At 31.6% G+C, this 23,481-nt stretch overlaps 1 protein-coding gene across 14 annotated transcripts in view; it reads right to left on the reverse strand.

Moving 5' to 3' along the window:
• The window catches only part of LOC139487783 (polycystin-1-like), an 89,669-nt gene continuing 66,188 nt past the window's right edge, over nt 1-23,481 (reverse strand). For all 14 annotated transcript variants that reach the window (XM_071272876.1, XM_071272875.1, XM_071272874.1 and 11 more), the window contains 23 exons: nt 23,047-23,347; nt 21,684-22,723; nt 20,277-20,532; nt 19,634-19,829; nt 18,442-18,750; nt 17,778-18,100; nt 17,273-17,416; nt 16,765-16,905; nt 15,248-15,352; nt 14,463-14,587; nt 13,680-13,880; nt 13,104-13,267; nt 10,641-10,867; nt 10,036-10,146; nt 9,089-9,464; nt 8,381-8,675; nt 7,849-7,940; nt 7,387-7,472; nt 6,661-6,948; nt 5,755-5,889; nt 4,989-5,306; nt 3,959-4,138; nt 1-3,435 (listed from right to left, as the gene is read on the reverse strand). In XM_071272876.1, coding sequence (XP_071128977.1) covers nt 3,055-3,435; nt 3,959-4,138; nt 4,989-5,306; nt 5,755-5,889; nt 6,661-6,948; nt 7,387-7,472; nt 7,849-7,940; nt 8,381-8,675; nt 9,089-9,464; nt 10,036-10,146; nt 10,641-10,867; nt 13,104-13,267; nt 13,680-13,880; nt 14,463-14,587; nt 15,248-15,352; nt 16,765-16,905; nt 17,273-17,416; nt 17,778-18,100; nt 18,442-18,750; nt 19,634-19,829; nt 20,277-20,532; nt 21,684-22,723; nt 23,047-23,347 — 5,794 coding nt within the window. In that variant the 3' untranslated portion in view covers nt 1-3,054. The remainder of the gene's footprint in view (nt 3,436-3,958; nt 4,139-4,988; nt 5,307-5,754; nt 5,890-6,660; nt 6,949-7,386; nt 7,473-7,848; nt 7,941-8,380; nt 8,676-9,088; nt 9,465-10,035; nt 10,147-10,640; nt 10,868-13,103; nt 13,268-13,679; nt 13,881-14,462; nt 14,588-15,247; nt 15,353-16,764; nt 16,906-17,272; nt 17,417-17,777; nt 18,101-18,441; nt 18,751-19,633; nt 19,830-20,276; nt 20,533-21,683; nt 22,724-23,046; nt 23,348-23,481) is intronic.

The following is a 23,481-nucleotide window of genomic DNA, read 5'->3' on the forward strand; positions in this document are numbered from 1 at the left end:
TTAAACTTTAATCAGTCATAAAGCGACTAGCTTTATTAACACTCGTCATGATGATTTTTTGTAAAATAGAAGATTCCAAAAAACAAAAATGAATAAATTTTACACCTAAAAATAAATCACTCTTTTTATCATGTTATATACAGACTTTGTAACAACGAAAACAAAAATAAATCTAACAAGATAACACATGAAATCTTAACATGTAAACAAAATCATTAACACATTGTATGTTCACATGTAAACAAAATCATTAACACATTGTATGTTAACATGTAAACAAAATCATTAACACATTGTATGTTAACATGTAAACAAAATCATTAACACATGAAATGTTTACATGTAAACAAAATCATTAACAGTATTCAGTATCTCATCTGAACAACTTCCTGAATGTTCTCTCAAGTAACTTCAATACAATTTCCTATAATAAAATAATTGATTATCAGCCAAAAAAAAATAAGAAAATACTCTACTGGAAACTGAAAATTTAGTTTTTGAATCACCATAATTTAATGACTGAATAGCAAACTAGTTTCTGGATAGGTTTTTTTTCATGAATATTAATATTTTGTCCAGAGTGAAAAAGCCATATGATATTTCAGGCTGCATAAATATAATTTAGAGAGGCAGCCATCTTAGGATAACTCACTCTATTTTTATCAATTGTATTTACAAAGAATTATATATTTCAATATTTGGTTTTAATACAAATGGCCCTTTTTCAGATCGTAGAAAAATTAGTCGAGATTTTTTTCTCCATTTTCTGTTGAAATATGAGATTCCACATAATACTTTTAAATATTGAAAAAAAATAATAAAGAATAGAATGTATGATTTTATTTGTTGTAAAAAATAAGAGTTTGGTTATTTTAGGCCATTAAATAAATGTTTGTTTCACAACCCTTGTCAGAGCCGAGTTTGTTAATTTCATTTCATTTGAAGATCTAAGATTGACCACTCAAATTAGAAATTTCTAGAAAAGAAGAAAGGACAAATTTGTACGTGTTAATAACTAAAGTTGTGGGTTGAAAATAAAACATTTCCAAAAGGAAACATTGATTTGCCATAAATATTTCTTAAACATAATGAGTACAGGAAAGGAAGAAGAAAAAGTGAAACAAACCCACCCTATACCATATTTAAAAGCTTTAGTAACAAACATTTTTTAAATGGTCTGCAACAACATAACTATAACTGAATGGCATCAAAAACTGTTTAAATTCTCTTGTATTTATACATAAATATATTTAGAATTTCAAACATCCCCATTAATTTCAAATTTTCCAGGTATTCAAGCTACTGAAGTTTGATTATATTTCTGTATAATTATTCATATATTAACTGCTGTCATGTTGGCACAGTAAACATAATTTGCATACAATAACAAAGTCCTGAGCACTATTGGTTGGACGGAATGAATGATATAAAAACTTAATAACAAAAAAATCACAGCACTAACTGTTGATTGGTTTATACAGCAGCTTTAATTACATCATTTCACCTGCTAGTAATTACATTGTACATATTTAATTACATTACATTTTAAATAACATTTAATCATTTAATAATAAATATTTTTAATTTTGTAGATTAAAACTCTACAACTTTACTTATCTAGCCAAATATTATTTTCGATACTTTACAAAGTTCGATATTATGACTGAATGGGATAAATGATCTTATGTATGCTGGAATAAAATGTGTAAACTGTGTCCTGTGACACCAACAACCTTTCAAGAGAAAAAAAGAAGTAAAATAAAAAGTATTTTTTCATGTTAAATCTAGAATGTTATGATCCATTCATTGATATGATCATGGTGAATATTCATACATAAAATCTCACTGTGAAGTTTTATTTCTAAAGTGGTTTAGTATTCATCTAATAGATATCACTAAAATTACACATGTAAAATGATACATAATGCACTGACAATTTACCCTTCGAAACAGAAAGACAGGACAACTAAATTAAAAGAGATATTTTGATTGGTCAATATTACTACTATTTATACAAAATTTATAAAAGTTAACGAAATATGATTACAAAAGATTTCCAAAACCCACCGCAAACCTGATTGTCAATGGCAGTATACACTATAGATACATATTTACAATGGTATAGCACTAGTACAATAAATAGCACATGGGATTATTCTACAAATAGTAAAATAAACAATGGTTTATTTAAAAACATATATTTAATAGACTAATGCCTCCTTTTAAGAAATTTATAGTAATCTGTACATAAATTAAAGCATAGAAATGCTAAACTGAATTTTCAAGAGAAAATGGATATTGTTTTAATTTTATTATATAAATAAATAAAAATATTCCTCCTATCAGTTATTCTTTAATAAAAACTAATATATATATCAGAAACATGCAAATGATACTCAAAGCACCAGAAAATAACCTTCAAATTCTTATAAAAAAAAGGCACTTGCATACAGGTAGTTGATTCATTTTCACTTTAAATCATTTAACACTCTAAGTAACTTTTTAAAATGTTAAATATATTCTTAAAAGAAGGCAACTTATTTAGCAGTTATTGTAAAGTAAAATACAATGAATGCAAATCTATAAAAAGGTAAACTAAATTTCAATAGTAAATAGATCAATGTAAAAACTAAATTCATGTATCAAAGTTATGTGAGCTGGAAAATAAATTACTTCATGAAATGGTTCAAACTAAACTACTCTCTTCTATACAAATAATTAAATACTATATTTAAACAACTTGGCACTTTTTGCATAAAACTATTCTGCCCTTTCTAAATTGAGGCACAAATGTTTAAATAAGGCATAACAAAACTAAATAATAACAACAGCCTCTATCACAGTTCCAGATATCACAAATAAACAAGTCTTTATTTCTCTTTCATGCCGAATAATACAAACAAGCACCTATTTTTATAAAAATGCTTTTTTTTTCAGTCTGGGATAATTTGGATCTCATTCTCATTGGGAGGCCTCCCCTCAACCATAGGAATGAGGACCCTATTACACTTCAAGTCTAATAAATGAACACACATATGTATCGAACACTTTTTGTTATTCATTCCAAGCATCCTTAGAAGGTTTAATACTCTTAATTAAGTTGTATATGGAAAATCGTTCTCTTGAATTAGTTCTTTTTGGCTGTGATGAAGCTCGTCCACCTTGATCACTCAGTGGCCGACTTCTCACACCTGTAGTCCTTGAATCGGGAGTGCCTAAGCCTCTCTTTGAATTGCCTGCTTCACTTCCTGTTGTTGATGTCCTTCTTGGAATTCTTGAAGCACGAACTGCACTTGGAGCACCTTTTGGTGGCTTATCTGACCAACTCTGAAGTTCTTTTTCATAGTTTTTAATTCTGTTTTGAAATTTCCATTCATCAATATTCTTTTGTGTTGTTTTAACCATTTGTTCTTCTTTCTCATCGAGACCACAAACCTGAAGTAATCAAACAATTATCAGTAAGAAACAGGATTTAAATCGAGTGCAATTCTGTGAATTTCAACTAAAATATAAAATTCAATTATGTTATTTCTGATTCTTTGTAATTAAGGTAGACATAATATGAACAAGGCTCCAGCATTTACACATCTCCCTTGAACTAAAGATTAACATCTTCAAAATCATTGATCTTTTAGAATTCAATAAAAATGCTTTGTCCCAAAAAAACAATCCCAACCTTATATGTTAAGAAACATGAACATTAACTAAATCATGCAAATCCTATTTCAATTTCGTTCCAACAACACCCTTCTTAAATAAATATCTTTCTGGTCAATCACTTTTTTTTCAGATTTAATTGTCATCAGTTGCAAGTTGCTTGGTTTTTTTCTTATCTTGTTCAATATTGATGGACAGTAAGTGATCTGATTTATTCATATCTTTTCAAAGTGTTTGTATAAGTTTTGCTCTTGTTAAATTTTTATTAGTTAAAACAGCATTGATTTCTAATAAATCTTACTCTTTCCAGTGTACACAAAGCATCTTCCCATGTGGCCTCTAAACGATCGGCAGCTTTAATGGTTGTTCTTTGATTTGTTTCAAATGGATCATAACTTAAGTTAGAATCTCTACTAGATGGACGACTAGATCTACTGGAGGCAGAAAATTGTCTTCTGTCAAAGTGTACTCTTCTTATTCCCTAAAAAGCACAAAAAAACATTTTGTTAGAACAAATATCTTGTGCTAACTATGGCTGATTTTAATACCTGTGGATAATAGAACAAATCCAATTATTGTATCGCTGGATGACTTATAATCTCTTCATCTCAATACAAAAAATAAAATCAAAACTGATGCAAATTTGGATGAAATACTTATTTAACCCCCAAAAAGAGTGGTGGGTTAGGAAATTGTTACTTTAAACTCCATGATGTATTTTTTCATAAAAGATAATTCACTAATTCTGTTCACTTTTTGAATTATCAGAGGCAATGTATATTCTTAGTCAGATATGCTTACAAAGATTGAATCCCGTCTCAGTTATGTACTATTTGACACTTATAGAAGACATTTTTGTGTGCATGGGTTGCTGTCGCTTTGACCTATCCAAAAACTTTCTAATATTTATATTCTTTTTAATGACTGTACTAATATTCCTTAATTATGTATGAACTTATTATAATCATTGGAATGATTTCTTTACAGCCGATTGCATTGACTGCGTAGGCAAAGGAAATATCTTTGGTTGGCTTGCTTCCTAGCTGAACCATGAAGTCATTATCAGGTAAGGTTAACTACCCTCCTTTAAGCATAAAACTAGTCTGACAGATAATGACAGATAACCAATCTTTCTGTCTGTAGGACTAGACTACTTCAAAGGAGGTAGGTATACCTTACCTTATAATGACTTCATGGTTCAGCCAGCAAGCAAACTAACCAAAACTATTACCTTTACCTACACACTTAATGCAATCAGCTGTAATTGACCATATAAATTACTTACAGTATGGCATCGATCAGTATTGTTCACATAACCTAATAATACATACCTGTTTAGGTTTATCTAAGCCTGCCCATAGTTTAAATCTCTTCATTATAAATTCTACCATCTCATAATCTTGCATATCCATGGTAGCTTTAAAGTACATTTGACCTTTGGTTGTTTTGTAAGTATCGGTCAGGACAGATATTATCAATGCCATTGTAATTCCATAACAGAAGGCATAATAAAAGTAGAGAAAGAAATGAGTGAAGATTGGTTGGTGATCCATTAACTTCCAGAATGAGTAATGTCCATGTAACATTCCTGTGAGAGACGTCAACGTGTGCCAGTATGTCTCAAAACCATCTATAGATCTTCCATACCACTGAAAATCATTAAATAATGGATATAAGTTCATATAATAGTCAAAATAGTATTAGAATTTAAATTTAAAAACTTTTGGGAAATTCATCCTTGTAGATGTATGAGGATTACCAAAATAGTGTCCCAATGATAAATTGTTTAAAATTAACCTAGCTATTGGCAAAAAAACTAAATATCTATTACAATCAGAAAACCAGTATTGCAATAGTATTTTGTTTTCATTTGCTGTCAAAATAAATCTTTACAACACCTCTTCAACTGTTTTGATTCTAATACATCCTGGGCTTTCAATAAATTGACTGTGAGCGTTCCTGGGGAAGATTTATCCAGGAAAGTGCTTTGAAAGCATAAAATTAATAATGTGCTGTTTTCATTTTTTTCTAAACTATTATTAAAGAGGTAAATTCCAATAATAAATGATTCTGCCTATCAAACTGTATAATACATACCAAGTATCCTGCCATGGCAAATGAACAGAACAGGATTATAAAGATGACAGCGATTCCAGCCAGTTTACCACAGGCATCACTCAATGTTCTCTCATATACATACAGGAATTTGACAAATCTTAACTGTTTCACAACCTGAATGAAAAACATAGTAATAGTTAAGATTTTACAGACATATGTTGAAATTATGATTTTGTAAGATTGAAATTTACTGTTATTAAATTTATAAATTTATAAAACGAATACATCTCCTCATGCAAAGTTCCTTGTTCAGATTTGGCTATTCTTTGTTTGATAGATCCTTTGTGTTTTGATGGAGTCCTCCTAATTATTTAGTAGGTTTTGGATTTTCATACATTTCAGCCTAGAGCATAACTGAAGAAACATTAATTTTTAAAATGTGCATCTGGTGAATAAATGTTGGTACCATTAAAACTATTAAAATAAAAGCAAAGATTAATTTTTAAAAATACCACTTATTCTCAGTAGATTTTTTTCTTTTTCTTCTTGAAATTTTTTTAATTGTTTTTTTAATCTTCAACAAATTTCCTTCAAATCTCATGGTAATCAATATGCCAAATGCCACAATGATCATGATGATAGAAGTTTTTAACGGCCTTGACTGGCTATACAGCCCTCTCACAGTTGGTACTAAATGCCACAATACCATAACATAACTTGCATAGATTATTTTTCGATCTCTGACATGTTAACATGCACATACAATACAGATTGCTTCACTCTGTCCTATTTTACTGCTTTGAAGGAATTGCAAAAGTTTACTAGGTACAGCTAAAATGATAATGGAGTAGACAAATTCATGAGGTCTACAAGAAAGTTTAGACAAATTTTCTCTCTGTTATATGTGCTTCAAAATATTCCTTCCATAACTTTAGACTATTATACCTTTATCATAAGGCAGAATATCAGAATGCCTTGAATATATCTCATAGCAACATGTGTATCAGAGATAGCCTCGAAATTAGTAAAGCCATTTTTGTTGTTAAAGTAGTCGTTAAAGGTACTGGAAGCCTCTGCCACACAACCAATATATAATCCATTGATAACAATAGCCATAAGTGTAGTCAGCATCTCAAACCAGTTCCAGGTATGGGTGAAATATTCCTTTCTGTGGTCTTTGATTGCATTGAAAATATGGCAAACTAGGTAGATATTCACTAAGAACAGGATACACTGTGAAGATCAAAGTAAATTAAGAATATAATTACAATATCTCAATGATATTTATACAAATTATCAAATTGCTACAAGCTGAAAAACTGCAGTATTTCTTCCCAATAAGAAATCAAATAAACATTTGTAATCTTAATAAGACAACAACAAAAATACCAATAATTAGCTACTGTGGATTCATTTATTTTCATGGGTACCAACTTTTTCTGGATGAAGGAAAATTTGCATGTTCGTGTACATTTAATTTCATGGTTTTGCTGAAGTAGGATCATAATACAAGTCTTCAGAAAATTTGTCATATATTGAACATTAAATTTCATGGTTCACCTATACCAACGAAATCCACGAAAAATTGGTATCCTACGAATAATAATGAATCCATAGTATCTAAAAATAGAATACTACAAGCTAACAGAAGAAGAAAAGATGACAACATACCTGGCAGACCATTAATGGATCCACAACTTCCTGTACAAATCTAAGTAATATCTGACTCTGTATATCTGAGGAAGTGTTCAAACCACCTGAAAAGATTCAGAATTTAACATGTACACATGTTTTACAAATAATTTTTTTCTAATCAATAAAACTTCTAAAATAAAAGATAATTTTTTTATATTATAAATCCTATTTCAAACACTTTTAAGCATTAAATTATTCCATAAAACTCTGTTTTAAAAAACCTAGGTATTATATTTCTATCTAAAGATTATGAATAAAAATTCTAAATATAAATAGTTTTTCTTTCTCCAGAAATATCCAATAAAATCTTTTCAAACATACTTCTGATAACATTCATTGAGTATACACTATCTGTTTTTATAAGCCATACTTGTAATTTATTTTAAGTTCGGTATACCTGCACCTCGAAAAAGTCTATGCATGTTTTGTATGACATACCTGTAAGTGGGAACTCTATCATTAAGTTGACAACAGTGGTTAAATCATTGGCAGCACTATACATGGTAAAATCTATAAATATGGCTCTGGTTCTGAAAAAGATAGTACACATGTATTGAAATAAGATATGATACTCTTGACAAAATGTACACGACTATTGATTTGCTTCTGATTAATCTCCTTTAATTGCAATCCTTTTCCCTAGAAAAACTGTTAATACCTACATTTTCCAAAAAAGCAACTATTTTAGATTGCATTTCACTTTTTAACGAGTCATCTTATATATCATAAACTCTTGAAAAGGTATGGCAGAACTTTAAGCTAGATTAATTTACAATTCCAATATGCAAACATTCATATTACTAAAAGTCTATGCCTTCTATCATTCAATTACTAAACTTTCCACAAAATAAAAAGGCAAATAGAGGTATACTAATGATCTAACTTAACATGCATTACTCTAAACAGGATACAATAAATGTTCTTTTGAGTAAAATAAGTTTCCATTCTATACAAAGCAATGACAACTTACTTTTCATCAATCCAATTCTTCGCCTGCAAGTCTTGTAATTTTGTAAGAGTATCATTATATGTTGTCCCTAGATTCTGCACATACCCTCCTCCGCCATACGTATATACATAACCATAGCGAGTTTTACTTCCTGTTTGGGAACCAGTAGAATATCTCCATGACAGATTCTGTGAATAATTCCATCCTTCACTATAGTTGTTTTCATCTTCATTGTAACCATAGTTACCCCAACATGTTCTGTTAGTGAGGCTGTCCAGTCCAGAGTGTAGTGGGTGTTCTGTTGCAGGACATGGTTCTAAAAGTAAAATAGTCCATTTAAATGTTTTCAAGGAACATGTTTTACCTTTTGACCATAACAACAATTTAAACAAGAATGTGTCCATAGTCCATGCAGCCCCTCTTGCACTATCATTTTTTATGTTTAGTAGACTGTGAAATTAGGGTCAAAAACCCTTATTAGGCATTACAATTAGAAACATCATATAATCATGAGGAACATATGTACTAAGTTTCAAGTTGTTTGGGCTTCAACTTCATCAATAACCACCTGGACCAAAAACTTTAACCTAAAGCAGGTTAGACAGACAGATGAACAGACAAACATTATCAGGATTACAAATATTTCTAAATTGTCTAAAACATTCTTAGTTATTCTTTAAAGAAATGTTTTTTCCTATACAAGTTGTATGTGTTAACATTTAGTTTTACCTTCTACACTTCTGACAAGCCTCATACGAGCCACTCCAAGTAATGTCCCAAATTCTAAATCTGTATACAGCTCTCTGTGGTGTAAACCGGAAACCAGAACAGACTGGCTCCAGGCCCAGAAATCATCCACATTACTCATGTTAACAAACGATTTCTCTGTACCAGGTGTTGTTGGTTGAATAATGGAGGTATCAACGGATGTCTTGAACAGATATGTGTCATAACTGAAGTTGACGTAGCACAATGTCATCACCAACCAGAGGTAAAATATGTACGCTGTAAACTGTCTCAGCATCAGCCTCATTCTCAGTATCTTGTGACCTTCTTCTTTAGCATTCAACAGAGCAAACCCTGCTAGTGGGGTAAACTTGTTTTCCTGAAATAAAAATTTCATTTATGAAGTAATGGCACCAAAATAAAGACTACAGAATTATAAAATTAAAGTTATTTTTCCACGGTTAATTTTGTATGAGTTTTCAACACATTCCATTGTCATTCACAAGTGAATTTTAGAACTGCATAAGGAACTTTGAAAGAAGGTCAATGGGCTTCCCCCATATCTAATTCAGTTTATTCAATCAATGCAACATGTTGTAAGAACATCAAAATAAACATAACCACTAGAGGTCTACAGTATTTCTTATTTGTGTTGTTGGGTTGATGTTTCATTTAAGGAATGACTGTAATATTTTTTATGTTATTTCGAATAGACAGAAAAAATATTACAGTCATTTCTTATAATTTAATTCTAAATTCAATTTTAAACCATAGAAAACCATGAAAAAACATTGATGACGTCGGTCACATGACTAAATTATGTCTATGGGCTCATAACAAAATAACGTCAGCCAATCAGAAAATGTGTTACATCCAAAATCAAACTATTTACATATATTCCATATCTCCTTTTTAATTTATATTTTTTCCTGTTTAAATACGATATTTACCTTGACTGTTTCATTAGATGTATCGACTGTTGGTTGTATATCAATAGCATCATCATCAATGGTATCTTCTTTCTTTAGTACACTTGATGCATAGAATGCTATAACTAAAGCCTAAGAAACAGTAAAATAAATAAGATTAATATATAGTGGTGCGAAATTAAATAGCATAGAAAGCCTAAATACAATTCTTCATGAATAAGACTTGTATATTGATATCTAAACAGCATTCAACAGTAAGTATATTATCATAAGGTTTCATGCTTTGAAGATGGACACATTCATTCAGAAAGCCCTTCATAGATATTTTCCAATGATGCAACATCATTTCTAAATTTGGTCCATTAACATTTAAAGAAATATTCTACTGATAAAGCATTGTCTTTTTGACAAGTTGATTGAAACTCAATTGTTGAAATAGGTCCATTTTTTTAAAATTTGTATATTTTAAACAACTTGGTGTACAAAAAATCTTGATGATTCAAGGAAATTAATACTTATCCTATTAACTATAAAAGCTACTGTACAAAAGCTAGTCTTTATTAGGTTTGCAGCATTGAAGTAATAAATTGACATAAAACCCCTGTTCTTTTATCATGTTCACATACCTTCAATGGTTCTATAATGATGAATGACATAGCAATACAGAACAGTAATGCCAATATCCATTGTAGTGCTATATCTGCTCCAAATGTCTGACCGTACAAGATAACCATGATGACTGAGGTGACACATAGTACAAAGCAGATCACATAGGCAACATAGACAAACCAGGCAGGTAATGTACAACTCTTAGAATCGTCACGTTTCTCTAATAACTGAAGATCTTCTCGGTCTGAAAATAAAGGTCAAAATAATGACATAAAACTAACTAGATACCACTGAGATGGGAGCCATCTCTGTGGGCCCCGCTGTCAATAACGTGGGGTAAATAAGTTGTATGGATAATCTGATATGAAGCATTATTTGAAGTTATTACATAGTCTCATGTGTGATTTTATTCTAAGATTTTAAGTTAAAACTGATAAATATTGACGGACAGACCTTTGACACACACTCTGGTAACACACACTCTGGTGTCATGTACAAACCGACAGACAGACGGTCAAGTATAAAGTATGAAATATTAACAGTTCTCGAGAGGTAGAGTAGACACAATTTGTTAAGAACAACGAACGGATGGACAGATTGACGGACTGACCTTTGACCTAGGATGCATACATTATGACACATTCTCTGGTGTTGGTTAATATATATGTTAAGTTGAAAATGTTTGTCAGGTATAAAGTATGAAATAATAACAGCTGTCCTCTCAAAATATAGTGTGGATCAAATTTGTTAGCGATGGACAGGCCAACAGACAGACAGACCTTTGACCTAGGAAGTTGTACATACATCATGACACACCCTCTGGTGTTGGTTAAAATGGATGTCAAGTATAAACTTTGAAATCATAACGGTTCTCAAGATAAAGAGCGGACACGATCTTCACCACAGGACACAGGGTTGTCAACTGAAACCAAAGTTTTTTTACCTTGACCTTTGACCTAGGAAGTTGTACATACATCATGACACGCCCTCTGGTGGTGGTTAATAAACATGTAAAGTATAAAGTATGAAATCATAATGGTTCTCTAGATATGGAGTGGACACAAAGTTAAAGTGTTACGGACGGACGGACAGACAGACTGATCACTATAGGACGACCCGCCTAAAGGCGGGGCCCTAATGAAAATGTATTATCAAGGGAGTAAAACTTTGTACTTTTTTAGCTCTAAAAGTATTTTGATCTGAGCGTATCTGATGAGTCTTATGTAGACGAAAAGCATGTATGGCGTATCAAATTACAAACCTGCTACCTTCAATAACTTTAAGTACCCACAGACCAGGATTTAAATATCTCAGCATGGAATTAATTAGGGTCAACAAACAATAGAGCTTATAGAAATTCAAGGTCACTCTATATGTATTCATATAAAGACAACAAGAGTGCACACACTGAAATGTCTCGCCTTCTTTACTAATCATTGATATTATGTTGAAAGTCCTAAGTATAAAGCTTTATTACAACTGTCACATACACTTAACATTGACCAAGATAGCTAAACAAAGACCAATGAACCATGAAAATGAGGTCAAGGTCAGATGAAAACACAAAAACTTAACACTGTGCAATGAACCGTGCAATTGAGGTCATGGTCAAATAAACCTGACATATAGATCATAATATATTTCCATACACCAAATATAGCTGACCTTTGGCATATAATATTAGATAAAAAGACCAAAACTTAAAAACTTAACTTTGACCACTGAATCATGAAAATGAGGTCAAGGTTAGATGACATCTGCCCGCTAGACATGCACACCTTACAATCATTCCATACAACAAATATAGTAGACCTATTGCATAAAGTATGAGAAAAACAGACCAAAACACAAAAACTTAACTATAACCACTGAACCATGAAAATGAGGTCAAGGTCAGATGACACCTGCCAGTTGGACATGTACACCTTCCAGTCCTTCCATACACCAAATATACTAGCCCTATTGCTTATAGTATCTGAGATATGGACTTGACCACCAAAACTTAACCTTGTTCACTGATCCATGAAATGAGGTCGAGTGAAAACTGTCTGACGGGCATGAGGACCTTGCAAGGTACGCACATACCAAATATAGTTATCCTATTACTTATAATAAGAGAAAATTCAACATTACAAAAATTCTGAACTTCTTTTTCAAGTGGTCACTGAACCATGAAAATGAGGTCAAGGACATTGGACATGTGACTGACAGAAACTTCGTAACATGAGGCATCTATATACGAAGTATGAAGCATCCAGGTCTTTCACGTTCTAAAATATAAACCTTTTAAGAAGTTAGCTAACGCCGCCGCCGTAGTCGCTGCCGTAGTCGCCGCCGCCGGATCACTATCCCTATGTCGAGCTTTCTGCAACAAAAGTTGCAGGCTCGACAAAAATCAAAACATTTATAAACACACAATCATTTACTTATTTGAATACATTTTCAGTAAATTGTAATAAAATGAACTCTCTGTAACATACCCAATCCTTCACTGGACTGCTGGGCTAGTCCCATGTCTGGTTCTAATGGACCAATTCCTTCTACTGCAGGCATGGAAGTACCTTGGATTGTAGTAGAGTCCATTGAACTAGAGGCCCTCAGTTTATTGGCCCACATAAAAGTACTTCCAGCAGATGGCAGCTTTCTAAAATATGGAGAGAACAAATTAACAACAAATTAACATTAAAGGCTACTAATTTTTTTTTATTTCATTTAGTGTCTAAACTCAGGAATTTGAAGCAAAAAAAAACAACACTTGATCATTAAAAATAAAACATGATTTAAGTAATCTACATCTGGTTTATAACTACTATATGTTGTTCATTGTTGTTTGTAAATCTATCTTCTTTGAGGAATTGCTTGTTGTTTGGTGTGGTTTGTCATTATTTTTTTTAGCAATTCTTGTTATCTTTTTATGTAGTGCACATATTGTACATTTTTGTATTACAATAGTGTTTTTAACTTGAAGTTTTGATTCAATTTTCAAAGTCAATCAGTCCTCTAATTGTCAAAACATAGCACACAATGTATTAAGTACAATAAAATCTGATAGGTACCTGTCTTGTCCATTAATTGTAGGGTCTTCTCGTGGGTTATATCCCTTGCCTGACTGTGATGATCCAGGTTTACCGTAGGAACCAATGGTACTGGTAGAATCCCTTTTACGTAATGGACGGGATCTTGATTCTTTTCCTTCATTGTCTGAATTTAGGATATCATCTATTTCTTTCCATTCAGTTTTCTTGGTACCTGATCTTCTACAATACATTAATCTCAGACTGTAGAGTTTCATTGTATTTTATTATTTCCTACCCTTAATACAGAGGAAAAAATTATATAGAAGATGAAATAAAATTCTGATCACCAATGTTTTTCTGTTTACAATGTTAAAAATTGTTTATTTCACTGTAATATTTGAATAAAAATAGGTAACTTTATCAAGGTTTAATGCTCAAAAAAATATTAAGCCCCCTGGTCCACGCCCTTATGTTTATGTACAATTTCAAGTGAGGAACTTCAACAGTGGTTTATTCCCTATTTTAAACAGATCATTAAAACCTTCATAAGGTCCTATTGACAGTTAATAGATTTAATATACCAAGGATAAAGATGATTAGCAAAGGAGCAAAGATGGTCTTCAAAGAAAACAATAATATAAAAGAATATTACTGCCCTTTCATTCTCATTGCATTAAGTCAAGCTATCTAAACATTTTTTTTAGGTTTTAGTCTTTAGTCACCTTGTTATTTTAAAATTTAGGATTTGTAATTAAATTTACTTCAATATTAAAAATTTGTAATTAAATTTAAGTATGACAGTGATTGTCTCCCCTTACTTACTTGAGTGTAGGTTTTCCTCCTCCTCCCATACTGTTACGTTTCTGTATGAGGGATTGTTCTTTAGTCATACATTCTGTCTCTACATCATCTAAATACTGAAGAATTCCATCAGCTACCTCTTTCATCTGAAATGTAGCAAATATGTATTTTACTTATTCCACATATATTCAGATATTTTTCTTATTTGTTTTAATGTCTTTTGTCTTCCTTCTCCTTTTCTTATTTTTTTCTTTATCTTTATAAATAATTTTTCTTACACCTATTTTTGGTCTTTCACCATCATATTTTTCTTTTACAAATTTTTCATAAAAATTATCTGGAAAATTAAATATTTCCTTTCAGCTATTTTTGCCAACTTTTTCCGTAATATTATTAGTTACACAGTCTGCAATTGTCCTAATACGACAATTTTATTGACCTGATAAATTCCGTATTAGGACAAGTGAACACTGTGTGACGAATTTATCCTGATTTTGTGATATAACATAATACTATATTCAAATTCAATATTAAGACAATATCAACCAAATATATTTTAGATATTTAATCTAAAACATTGAAAAATTAAAAATATTAGGACTATAAAGCAACTCAAATTATTTTTTTTTTATTAGGGCAATGGTATATAAAGGGAAATAATTTCAACTGACTTAATAAATAAGGGAGATAATTCCAATTGACATATTTAAAAAAAATTGAACTGAAATTTATTAGGACAATATCAGCCACTCAAATTGCGAGAAATTACTCTAAATCAGGAGAATATAGTTTATTATAGAGCTTACCTCCTCTTTTTTGTCTGTATTGCTCTCATTCTTAGTAATGTAAGTTTCATCTTTATGACCTACTTCTGTTTTAGACCATAAAGTTGGATTGTTAGTTCTCTTTAACTGTAAAATGATTATCAAATGATTACTGCAATAGTTAATAGCTACTCACTTGGTTGTAAATGTTCCTCTATTGGGAATAGTGTTTTTGCTTTAAAAAGTGTTTTTTTTTAAATGACTTCTTAACACAAGGCTGTCACAACGACAGCAAAAATATTAAAATTTGAAAAGCTTAGATTGAATGGTTCATGAGTAAATGCAACAACCTGAATGGAAACGCCATTTTACAATCTTTCAAGAACCATAACTCCTGAACGGTAAAAGTCAAAATCGTCATTATTGAACTTGACCTCCATTTTGTCATCAGTAACAGCATATTAAAATTTCGGAAGCTTTGGTAGAACAGTTCATGCATAAATGCACGGACACAACTGGAAACTCCATTTTTCAATCTTTCAAGAACCATAACTCCTAAACGGTAAAAGTCAAATTCGTCATTATTGAACTTGACCTCCATTCTTTCATTAGTAACAACATATTAAAATTTGGGAAGCTTTGGTAGAACAGTTCATGCGTAAATGCACAGACAACTCCATTTTTCAATCTTTCAAGAACCATAACTCCTGAACGGTAAAAGTCAAAATCGCCATTATTGAACTTGACCTTTGTATAGTTGTCAATAATAACATATTAAAATTTTAAAAGCTTTGGGTGAACGGTTCATGAGTTAATGCACAGACAACATTTGATTGCCGCCCATCCGCCCGCCCGCCCGCCGTACATCCCCAAATCAATAACCGACATTTTTGTCACAAAAGTCCGGTTAAAAACATAAAATATGGACCAACTCGTAAGTACTTTTTACAGATATTCAATAGCCCACTTACAAGTTTGTTGCTTTTCCGTCAAACATTTTGCTTTTAGTGGACGTCATTTGTAAGTTTCAGGGCATTGTAACTTCCTTACCATATTGAGCTTGTGGTTGAAAAATATGGTGCTATATTGCACAAATTATTTGGCAAATTAAATTCTTATAATTGATAATATGCACTGCTGTCAGTAGGAAATTGTGATTAAGTACCTATGAAACAAATACAATTTTAAGTGTATCCTGCATAATGAAGATTACAAAGATGCTTGAAGAATGTTAATGGTGCATGAATACAGGCGATCCCTTTTGTCTGGTAAATGATGTCATAGCGACACCCATAATTGACAAACATTTCCAATGAAGGACATAACTCTAAAGTAATCTGTTATATTTAAACCAATGTAAATACTGGGAATCCATTCATTTTCAGGTGAATTAATTTTCATAGAATGAGGGAAAATAGTGGCATTTACCAATTTTGCATACAATAAAATACAAAATATTTTGTTGAACCTCAACTTCATGGATCCCCATGGATAATTATCAAGAAAATAATGGTGATAAAATACTTTTCCTTTGCAATTAGACTACAACCAATTAGTACCTTGCTATCTGTACTAGCTCCAAGGCTACTGATACCACTGTCAATGGAGTTCACAGCTTTACTAAGACTATCATCCGTAGCTTGTCTTGTTATCTTCAAAGTTCTACTTCTCCTTAAATGGTTACGGGTCATACTTGCTTCCTGTCAACATAAATACACTATTATACACAATGTTACAACACAAAAGTTGCAAAATCTACTTAAATGATGACATTTTATACAACAGATCTTTCAAGTTTGCTGGTCTCATTATTCCTAATTTGTTAAGTTTTTAAACTACTGTAATTCAGAAATTATTGCAAGGTTTTATTATTGCGAAAAATGCTACTGAGTTGAAAACACAATAGTTTAAACTCACATTTTGAAATATTTTATATAAATAAAACATGATTTTTCTCAAACTGTAAAAATTAAAATTGCAATAATAAATGCGCTCAATAATTTCTGAATTTACAGTATTTAGAATTTTTAAAAATGACACATTTTTTTACTATAATTAAAATCTTACCACTAAGGAGTCTGTAGTGCTTTCTCTGTCATAGCATGATATTAATTCATCATTGGTTTTGAAGGAACCAGCTAAGTTTGGATCATAGTCTATCTCAATTGTCTGGGCTGTTCCTATTCTCTGTGCTGGCTCAAATATGTTATTCTGTAATATATAAACAAACACATTTTAGAAATGAATGGAGATTCTTTTTTATGAACTGATATATAGTTAGTTCTCACTCGTGTTGAAATAATATATGTGAAAGTGATCCCATGACTTCTGATTGCTTATCTCAATGAAAAAATATATACTTTCAAGTTGACATTAAACTGGTTGCTGTAAACCCATGTTTCACTACAAACTGTGTCACTGGCAAAATGTTCTTAAAAGAAAGTTAACATAGAGATAAATGGCTTTAGAACATATGATACAGCAAACAGAACAAGCATCCACTGTCCAAATTAAGTGGGACGTGCATAGAAAATGATTCTTTATACTTTTAGATTTACAATAAATGTATTACCTTAGATTTACTTCTCTTAAACATCCAGATGATTATAAGTGTGAATGGAAAGGCTATAACATTGGTAACAAGTGACAGAACTACTTCTTCCCAGCCAAATGCTGATATATTTCCATTATCCTCCTGTTTTAACAGTCCATACCAGATAGCATTGATGGCCATGAATGTGTACAGAATAGTCACTACACAAGTTGCTCGCTGGACACGTGTAAACCTGCTCATTGCTGGTCGATCAACGACAGAATACCATAAATGACGATCTGCCATACAGTTAGAAACAGCTCGGCTAAACATTCGGCCAAATTTCTGAATTTCTGAAGATCCTACAAATATTTGAAGTCAATTAAATCATTAATATTTTTTTCATCTATGTTCTCTATTTCATAACATTTTTTACAGTTTACAGTACAAACTGTGCATTCATTTATTTTTCAAGGATATCCATTTTAGAAGATTGAGGGAAAGTCTTATACAAATATTGAAAATAAAGCACTTATGAACTTGTATTTTGTTATTCACTGGAATATCAAATTCTGTATTTTCAAATGAAAAATAGCTAAAGATTAAAAGTGCAAGTAATAATAAAAAGTTTTTCTTGTCAATTTCCAGACTTCTATTACATATCTAAAAAAGTTTAATAAAAAAAAACAATGGTATAACTGACCTGCAGCTAATAATTCTTTCTGGATAAAACCTCTTTCAATTTCAAGTGACATCCAGAAATTAGCAAAAAAGTAATATTTATAGTCTGTCTGCAAATCTTTGACTATAACTTGAATGAGGTACCAGCTAGGATCCAGTCCAGAGTTGTCATGCCAGATCATCAACTTCTCAATATTTCCAAGGTTTGTGTCGTGTGCCATGATAAATGTGTCCTGACAATTTCTTTGGAATGCCCACTTTTTATCTAGTTGTTTAGAATTTGTTCTGCCATATTCTCCGTACAATCTGACACCAACATTTGCAGTAGATCCTGTTAATAAAAAGTTTTAAAATAGAATCACAAATATTTGCTCCAATAAGAATATTTATGGTTCTAAATGTATTTCACACAAAAATATGAAAAAAAATCTGTCACAAATCTCCCACTTTTTTATATTTGCTCTTTTGTTACAATCCTATTACAATTATGAATTCACTTCTATACAGGGAATTATTTTCAGTGTTTTCATACACACCATTCATTCACTGCTTACATTATAGATGTGCTTTTATATTCAGCCTTAAAATATTTCATTTTATTGACACATATTTGTTCTCTTTTGTTAATCTTTCTAGAACCATTTCTTAGATTCATCTTTTTTTTGTGGAAACTAATTTTTGTTGATAAGGGAAAAAATCTTTTTGAAGTTTTTTGATTTCATGGTTTTACTTTAGTAAAAGTAAAGTCTATAGCAAATTTGTACATTCAAATTTGTGGTTCACAAGTACCAATAAAATCCACAAAAAGAGGTACAGTAAGTAAGTAAATTATTTATTATAGTGACATGTGTAAATATGTACAGATTATAAACATATAATATATGATGAATATTAATACACCCGGCCCAATGGACTTTTTTACATAAATAAGGCCGTTAGTTTTCTCGTTTTAATTGTTTTACATTGTCTTATCGGGGCCTTTTATAGCTGACTAGGTATGGGCTTTGCTCATTGTTGAAGGCCGTACAGTGACCTATAGTTGTTAATGTCTGTTCATTTTGGTCTTTTGTGGATAATTGTCTCATTGGCAATCATACAACATCTTCTTTTTTATACTGTAAGTCACCTCAAATGAAATTAAATACTAATGAATAGAAGTGAATCCATAGTACCATTTACAAATCATTAAATTTTAATTAGGTATGTTTACATACCTGCCCCAGGTTGTCTGCCCGTGACTACAGTCACTTCGTATTTAAAGGAGCCGTCTTTTCCACATAATGGTATGGAAGATATTCTTTCTAGGTTACTGCGATCTAGTCGTCGACAGATAATTACTGCTATCACATACACCACAAATATCAAAGAACATGTCACAAACACGACAGGATTGTTCACAAGATCAAGATTCTGAAATACAAATTATGCTAGTTTCAGTCATTACATACCAATCAACAACAAAAACTCATATATCATTTTGATTTAAATGAAAAATGAATGGATACATATTTTTTTATTCCACTTAACTGAGTATAATTTGAAAAAAAAATTGCCTTAATTTTTCCAAATTTCTTTTAGCAGGCGAGTAAAAAAGGCAAATCTAAAAAATATCTCACTCTCATATTTATGTTTTTTGGCATTATTATATTATAATATTGAAAGCCTGGAACAAAAACATCAAATATTTAGATTCTTGGAAAGATAAATGTGCTAATTAGTTAAATTCTTTTTCCCTACAAAATTTGAAGAACATTTTTTCAATTTGACAAAAATGTCTACAAACCAGTAGAAACATATATCAATTAATTAACTCTGAACTCTCATACTATAAAATTCATTAAAAGTTTTGAAACTTACCACTAAGTCAGCAAAGCTAAGAGTGTTTGGTGGCGCCAACATTCCCCCTCCAAATGGTGTCAAGTGCTCACATTCACATACAGCATACTTTTCAATTGACTCGTCAGTAGGTGAGCATCCATTAGTATCCCACGTGTTAGCTGACGTATCAAAGAACTGACAGGTGGAGTAATAGATGGCAGCACTGATGTTTACATCGTAATTAGGATCGTCATTGTACACAGTCAGAGCATAGGACGCATCAGTGTCAAATTCACTTAAAAAAGAAATTAAAAAAACAGATATTAAATTCAGAGACAATCTCTCTCACTCTGGGAGTCAATACCTTCAATTTTAATATTTTATCAAATACATGTACCTGGTATTTGGTTTTGAGCATCAATGACACGACGTAGATCATTCAAAATGAGAACAAGATGTATGGTATCAATCAAAATTGGTCCCTTGGTTTTCTTTTCTTCATATATATAAGTATTATATAACCACAAATAATCATGGTATTTAGGCATTATAAGATAATGCTACTGTCAAATCAAAACTCAATAAGAAACCATGAAAAAGTACATTGAGTATTACCTATACTATTATTAAATTCTTCATTCTTTCTTAAACTATGCAAAGTATTTTTATCTGGATTACAGTTGAACAAAAGTTCTAGTTACTTGATAGATGTAATGACTTGGCAGATGCAAATTAAATATAACAAGTGAAACTGCGAGCTACTGCTCACTGATGATACCCCCGCTGCAAGTGGATAATATTAATAGTGTAAAAATATGCAAGTGTTCGGTAAACAGGAAGTTGTCAAGTGATGAATCTGAAAACGCATCACACGGTATAGCTGACTTATATAAATCCTGAAACCAAATTTCAGAAATCCTTGTATTGTAGTTGCTGAGAAAAATGTGACGAAAATTTTCAACTTGGCTATCATGTGTAAAATCATACAAGTGTTCGGTAAACAGGAAGTTGTCAAGTGATGAATCTGAAAACGCATCACACGGTATGGCTAACATATATAAATGTTGATACCAAATTACAGAAAGGGTGGATGTGTAGTTCCTGAGAAAAATGTGACGAAAATTTTCAACTTGGCTATCATGTGTAAAATCATACAAGTGTTCGGTAAACAGGAAGTTGTCAAGTGATGAATCTGAAAACGCATCACACGGTATGGCTAACATATATAAATGTTGATACCAAATTACAGAAAGGGTGGATGTGTAGTTCCTGAGAAAAATGTGACGAAAGTTTCATGGGACGGACTGACTGACGGACGGACGGACTGACAGACAGAGGTAAAACAGTATACCCCCCCTTTTTTAAAGCGGGGGTATAATGAGTAGCAGTAGGTGGCAGACATGTATAAGATAAAATCTCTGAAAATACCTGTAGACATTTACATACCTATGATCTACAAACAGTGTATACAGTCTATGATCTGCTTGGGAGGTCATATGTTTTACTTTGATCTCTTTTGTGGTCTCATAGTTGGACCGTGTAGCTTCATAGTTTTTTCCTAAGAATGTCTTAATAACTCCTGTGGCATTGGTTGTGGCACTAGGATTAGCCACCACAACAAATCGTATTTGTAAATGTAGAGCAGAACCTCCATACCCGTCAGATGTATCTATAACAACTTTCTTTGCAGATCCTTTCTCTACAACTACTGATGCAAATGTTAAACCTTCTTGTGGAGCATAGTCAGTACTATTAATTGGACTGCTAGTCAGGTTGTAGGCTGTTGCCTCATTTTTCAAGATAATAAATTTTGGTTTTTTCCCTGTTGGAATATTTGAGACAGATATTTCCTTGCCATTAGTGTCTGTAAATCCTGCAGCAATGACTTTAGTATTAAGTTCCACATCCCCACTACTTCCCCATGTAAATGGATTCTGGGGGACCACCATCATGATCTGAAATACCTCACTCTTTGTAGGGTATAGAGAACCTAACATTCCAGAACTCAGGACTGCCACACAACCTTCTGATGTATACATTTGTTCTATTTCATCTGACCAAGTTCTTTTCCCATATACTTTTATACTATCTAATGTTATAACTATAGGATCTTCAGCAGGTAGTTGTGTTTTTAAATTCAATATGACAATATCGTCACCGAATGTGAACGCCCTCGTAATGATACTCTGTTTATGATCCTCTGTGGATGCTGTTGTTGTTGTTAAGTCTAATGTACTAATAACTGGCTTGTAATCTGTCACTGCATTACTCTCTAGAGAAGTGACATTAGATATATTGACAGAGCTGTATACTGCAGCGTTGACAGCGTCCATGTTGTTAGATACAGCTTCTAGTAGAAGACTTGAAGTAAACTCACTCTTGTCTGCACCCTGAACAGCTTGGGTTTCCATATCATTCTTTAAGATATCAACTTCATTCAAAACCAAAGTTTGACATATACTGGTTTGAAATTCGCCAGGGTATTTCTGAAATTAAAAAAAATGTAGCTAATATTATTCTCTGTTACTTTTATTTTTCTTCAAGAACTTTTATAAAATTTCCTGTTAGAGTACAGTTAGATTTTTCATTTCCATAAAAGCAAACTTCTGAGGACTACATTAATGAAAATTTTCTTGTATTTTTTAATTTGATGTAATTTTGTTTTGAATGTAACTATTAACTATTCACATTCATATACATGTATTATTGAAATACTAACATTACAATCAAAATAAGCTTTTTAAAAAGAAAATACCAATATTAACATTCTTGTTAAAATGAAACTGCTTTGTATGATAATACAACTTACAGTTAGGTGATTGAGTATGAATGCCATTTGTTGTTGTTGGTAGATAGTTTCTAATGGCAGGCCAAGGATTGATAGTGTTATCCTATTCCTGACTGTGTTTCTATCATCTACATGGCTATAGGTGGGAGCGGCATATTCTTGTCGGGAAATTTCATTCATTTCATGGATAAGTGCTATACCATACTGTAGCAGTGCTGTTGGATTGTTGTCATTGACAAGGTTAATCAAGGTCGTAGTGGTGTGGGTCTGTACAAATGAAAGCTGGTTACCATAGGTTACAGTACTACTCATTGTTACATCTCTGCAAAATTAAAAAAAAACCAAACTAATCATAATGATTATTATTTTAAATTTCTATCCCCTTTAAAATCATGCTTTGAAAAATAAAACTGATTATAAGGAAACGGTTTTACTTATTCTAACTATACATTTTTT

Source organism: Mytilus edulis, chromosome 9, assembly GCF_963676685.1.
Source record: "Mytilus edulis chromosome 9, xbMytEdul2.2, whole genome shotgun sequence".
Taxonomy (NCBI): Eukaryota; Metazoa; Mollusca; class Bivalvia; order Mytilida; family Mytilidae; genus Mytilus; species Mytilus edulis.